Source organism: Melanaphis sacchari, unplaced genomic scaffold (assembly GCF_002803265.2).
Source record: "Melanaphis sacchari strain LSU unplaced genomic scaffold, SCAv2.0 Contig1606_pilon_pilon, whole genome shotgun sequence".
Lineage (NCBI taxonomy): Eukaryota > Metazoa > Arthropoda > Insecta > Hemiptera > Aphididae > Melanaphis > Melanaphis sacchari.
In genome coordinates this window covers 1-5,839 of record NW_020270725.1, presented here as the reverse complement: position 1 = coordinate 5,839, position 5,839 = coordinate 1, and the positions used below count along the sequence as shown (strand labels likewise).

Below are 5,839 nucleotides of genomic sequence, written 5' to 3'. Positions count from 1 at the left end.
TCTGATGTACTTCGTTCATTTACATGTACTTTGTAAGATTCTTGAGATTGCAATACGCAGCAGTTTTTATTTTATTTTAAGTATTTTACATTCATTTTGAATTGGATTTGGTGCGTGTGAATAGTTCACGTGTATACGTTCGTCTTTAATATGTTCATTGTTTTTAATAATTGTTCAATGCTTCCCATTTTTGACTGAATCAATAGTACACATTTCATTATCACGTTTACGAAATTATTCTTAGTAAACATGAATTCATATTCATTCACTAATAATATTTTCTTATGTATAGTAGGTGATAATTTTATAATACATCGACATATTCGTTCCTATTTCATTATAACGGTCTGAAAATCAAATATACTGCAGTAGTGGGTGAATTACAGTTCGTATGTTACACACACAAAAATATTACGATAACAAGTAGATTTAAGTTATTGCTCTATTAGATATCTATTAATGTTATAATATGCGTCTATCGTCTAACCGTCTAACTATCATTCCCAGTACCGGTCTAATAGGTCGAATATACGGCGTAATATACTATATATATCTCTATATCTATATCAATATAATCATTAAAGTTTTCGAACACAAATTTATTCGAACAAAAATTAATTCGAACATATACTTTCGAACATTTTTATTCGACACATTTCATTCGAACATATCATTTTCGAACACATAACCCGACACCTATGTACATGGATACACGGTTAAACACACACTAAAATAGGTAACATTCGTACATGGATCGGATCGACATTGGCGATCATAAGATAACATAACAATAGATAATAATAATAATAGTGACATTTCTGAAGTATAATATACGCGTCGACATGCCGCCCGCCTTGAAAAATTAGAGTATTAATACAGTAAAACAAATGCATATAAAATATTTTTCAACAAAAGTTCACAATAAATAGATAAATGATGTAAACACACAAAATTAAATAAAGGAATAAGTAATATAAATATATAAGTAAAGACATTGTTAAATATAAATAAATTAGAATGTTTCATAATACATGCCATATTTAAATATCAATAAGATATCATAGAATAAAAAAAAATATTTTACGAACTATTATCCTCAAAAGGAAGAGGACAAAGTTTACGGACAGCTCTGGATATTTCTTTTCCTTTTGATAATATAGTCGCCACTCGGATGACACCGTCGTCACCAGCTTGGACACGAACAACTCGACCCATTGACCAAGACATCGGGGGCACGTCGTCTTCTTTCACTAATACTATAGTACCGATCTTGAGCTTAGGGCCCCTATTTGCTAACCACTTTTGCCTCGTTTGAAGTTGCGATAAATATTCTTTACTCCAGCGCTTCCATAATATTTGAGTCAATTGCGTTACCCGCTGCCAACGTTTTAATCGATTTTCTGGTATACCAGTTAAATCTGGCTCCGGTAATGAACAGGTAGGTTCACCAATTAAAAAATGAGCTGGTGTTAATGGTGTCGTATCAGTAGGATCGGAGGAACATGGGGTTAAAGGTCTGGAATTAAGGACTGCCTCTATTTTAATTAAGATGGTGTTCAGTTCATCATATGTCAGATTAGCCGTACCTAAAACTCGGTATAAATGATTTTTTATAGATTTAATGGAAGCCTCCCACAATCCGCCAAAATGAGGGGATCGAGGGGGTATGAAATGCCACCTTATGCCCTCAGACGATAAAGCATCGTATATTTTAGTTAAATGCTCTTCATTATGAAATATTTTTTTTAGCTCTAACAATTTATTATTAGCTCCCACAAAATTAGTAGCATTATCACTAAATATATCGGAGCATACACCGCGGCGTCCAATAAAGCGTTTTAAAGCATTTAGAAATGCTTCAGCAGTTAGATCAGCAACTAATTCAATATGGACTGCCCGAGTGCTAAAACATACAAACACACAGATATACCCTTTTATTGTTGTAGCATTTCTTCGTAAACTTGTTTTTATGGTAATAGGACCGGCATAGTCAACCCCGCATTTTTTAAACGGTCGATTTGGCTCCAGTCGTTCCGATGGTAAATCCGCCATTATTGGTTCAACTACTGTTGGTCGAAGTCGAAAACACTTTACACACTGGTGAAATATATGTCTAGCAATATTTCTGCCTCCAATTATCCAGTACTTTAATCGACTGTTTGCTAACATTGCTTGCGGGCCTGCATGCAAAAGTCGATCGTGTTCGTTACGCAATATTAATTTCGCAATAATACTATTTTTTGGAATCAGAATAGGATGACGCTGTGCTATACTCACATGATTGGCATTTTTTATGCGGCCACCGACTCGTATAATTCCGTTTTCCAAAAAGGGTTGTAAATTATGTAATTTACTTTTTATCGTTAAAGTGCAATTTTTATTTAAATCATTTATTTCACTGGACCAATAGGAAGCTTGAGCTATTTTAATTATAATTATTTCAGCTTCTTTTAATTCATCTGATAATATTGGACCAACTACTTTAATTTTTTTTATTCTTATTTTTATAAAACGTAAACAATAACAAAAAATGCGCAATAATCTATTCCAGGAGGAATAATTGTTTAATATTTGTTCGTTTATAACCGGTTGTGCTAAAAATGCAACAGTTTTCGGTGTACCCTTCTCTTCTGGTATTTCGGTATATTTTAATTCGCAAACAGTTTTTTTCCAAGTTTTATGATCGCTGGTTAACCAGCTTGGTCCGTGCCACCATATAGAACTATTTATAATTTCTTTCGCATCACATCCTCGTGAAATAATATCCGCGGGATTGTCCTTAGTTCCAATATGGTGCCATTCGTTTACTGAGCTAAGATCGTGAATTTCCCCCACCTTATGCGCAACAAATGTTTGCCAACGCGTAGAAGGTGAAGTTACCCAGGCTAAGACGATTGACGAATCAGACCAAAAATATCGCCGTTGTATTTGTATACCTAATTTTGGTATTACTTTATTGTACAGCCTTACCAAAATTACGGCCGCACATAGTTCCAATCGGGGAAGTGATATAACTTTTAAAGGCGCAACTTTAGATTTTGCACACAATAAATGCGATGTACAAACACCACTATTATTTGTAGTGCGGACGTATATGCACGCGCCATAGGCGGCTAAACTGGCGTCAGCGAAACCATGAACCTCTATATAACAATTATCTTCCGTACACAAAAAACGCGGTATACACAATTCCCGTAAACTTGCCAATTCGTGTAAATATTTCGTCCACTCATCTTGCATTTTCGTCGGTACCGGTTTATCCCAATCAATTTTTTAACCTCCACATTTCTTGCATTAAAATTTTTGCCTTTATAATTATAGGTCCCACTAAACCGAGTGGGTCGAACAATGAAGCTATTTGCGCTAATATGCTTCTCTTTGTTGTCGATTGAATTTCCGAACTTGTATCCTGTACTTTATATTGAAATATATCTTTCCTAGGATGCCACAGTACCCCGAGAACTTTCGCCATTTCGTTTTCTAATTCGAGTACCAACATAGAATCACTATTTTCCGTATTTAAATTTTTTAATAACTCCGGATCATTGGCAGACCATTTTCGTAAGTTAAAGCCACCGGATTGTAACACTGTTCGCAAATCATTACGTAATTGTATGGCCATCTCTTTCGTATTTGCACCCCCTAAATAATCATCCATGTAAAAGTCATTTTTTATTGTATTACACGCTTTTGGAAAATTACTATGCTCGTCCTCCGCTAGTTTATACAAGCACGCGGTAGCTAAGAACGATGCCGAGACAATACCATAAGTGACCGTATTTAATTGAAATATTTGCATAGGCTGTTCCTTATTTTCACGCCAAAATATTTTTTGATATTTCCGATGCTCCGGTGCAATCCAAATTTGACGGTACATCTTCGATATGTCTGCGGATATAGCGTATTTGTGTGTACGAAACCTAGCCAAAATATTTAATAAATCGTCTTGTATTGTTGGTCCTTTTAACAGGACATTGTTTAAGCTTATCCCTGTATCGGTTTTACTAGAACCGTCGAATACTACGCGCAGACGAGTGGTGCTACTGTTATCGTTTACTACAGCGTGATGCGGTAGAAAATAGCCTGGTTCATTGACCGACCCTTCCCCCGCGCCGCGCAGCGGTTCCATGTGACCAAGATATAGGTAATCATACATGAATTGCTGATAATCCTTATCTAACTTTTTATTTAGTTCTAATCGTTTTTCTGTAGACAGAAATCGTCTGTACGCGTTTTTATAAGAATTACCCAATTTGCTAATGTCTTCCCGGAACGGCAACCGTACGACAAATTTGCCCGTATCGTCGCGGCGTACTGTTTTAGTAAAATGATCGTAACAAGCCTTTTCTTCCAATGTATAATGAGTATTTTTATCTATATTTTCCAATCTCCAAAACTTCGCAATCTTTTCATCTAAATTATCATCTACTTGATACGTACTTAAACAAATATTTTGTGTCTCTTTTAAATTCGATTTATTATTAGAAATTGGACCTGCCACAATCCAACCAAACTTTGTTTCTTTCAATATAGGGCCATTTTCATTTAATTTAATTTGACCTTGATCTAATAAATCGAAAAATAATTCAATACCCATCAACATATCTATGCGTTGTGGTCTATTGTATGATTTATCGGCTAGTACAATATTATTTGGTATATTTATGGTCTCCGTATTTACCGTGCTTATCGGAATATTTTTTGTTATACAAGGTATTATTAAACATGATATATTTGCTTTGAAATCCGTTATACAGGAACTCACCGTTACCGTAATCTCGGATCCTATGGTATGTAATGCGTGCCCGATTCCAGCTACATCATAAGTAACTTTTTTACGTCGCAATCTTAACATTTGCGCCATATGCTCTGTGATAAAATTATTTTGTGAACCGGAGTCCAATAAAACTCTGCACCTTACCGGTTTGCCATCATTATTAAATACGTTAATTACTGCGGTTGATAGGAGCACTTGTCTATAGCTTATCGCTGATGCGTGTGCCGATATACTCAAATTGCTTGTCGTGGGTATTTCTTCGGTATTATCTTTAAATTGCTCTGAAGAATTACTCTCCGTCTTATTATTTATTTTTAAATGTAATAATGTGTTATGCGCCTTATGACATTGAAAACATTTTTTTCCATCACATTTCTTTCCGATATGAGACCGAATACATATCTTGCATAATTGAAGTTCACCCACCCTTTTTATTCGATCGGGAACCGGTAAAGCAAGAAAAGATGGGCATTTATATATCGAGTGCGCTAATTGGCAATTATAACATTTCACACCACCATATGTTGGAAACGCGATTGATTTGTGGTTATTTTTGGTTTTTTTACTGTTAATCATATTATATTTTATTTTTTCGTCATTACGGACATTTATACTTGACGAGGTCTCCACTGCTTCAATTACTTTAAATCTCTTTTCTAAAAATTCAAGTAACACTTGTACTTTGGGTATTTCATTTTTAGGAGATACCGTTTCCCACGCTTTGAGTGTACTGGAATCTAATTTAGTTGCGATAAGGTGCAGTAATATTGAGCCCCACTCTCTAGGTTTCTCTCCTAGTGCTTCCAACGCGTTTATATGACCATTTAATTGATCTACTAATTTTCTTAATTGTACAGCTTCCTCGTTTATCGCCGGAATATCGAACAACTCTTTCGTGTGTGACTGCACTAACACCTTTTTATTATTATATCGAGACACCACGCTATTCCACGCTACGTTATAATTTGCGGCTGTCGTTTCTATATACATTATAACTTGTGCCGCCTCATCTTTTAGGCACGAACGCAAATGAAAAAATCGCTGTATATCATCTATCCCTGG

The 5,839-nt window shown here is 35.2% G+C and overlaps 1 protein-coding gene across 1 annotated transcript; it reads right to left on the bottom strand.

Moving 5' to 3' along the window:
- Window positions 1-1,027: 1,027 nt before the first annotated feature.
- On the bottom strand, window positions 1,028-5,830 carry LOC112592211. Its single transcript, XM_025336223.1, has 2 exons — window positions 3,295-5,830; window positions 1,028-2,177 (listed from the first exon to the last, which is right to left on the bottom strand). The coding sequence occupies exons 1-2, from the start codon at window positions 5,765-5,767 to the stop codon at window positions 1,081-1,083; spliced, it is 3,570 nt and encodes a 1,189-aa protein (XP_025192008.1). The 5' UTR covers window positions 5,768-5,830; the 3' UTR covers window positions 1,028-1,080.
- Between the last annotated feature and the right edge of the window lie 9 nt (window positions 5,831-5,839).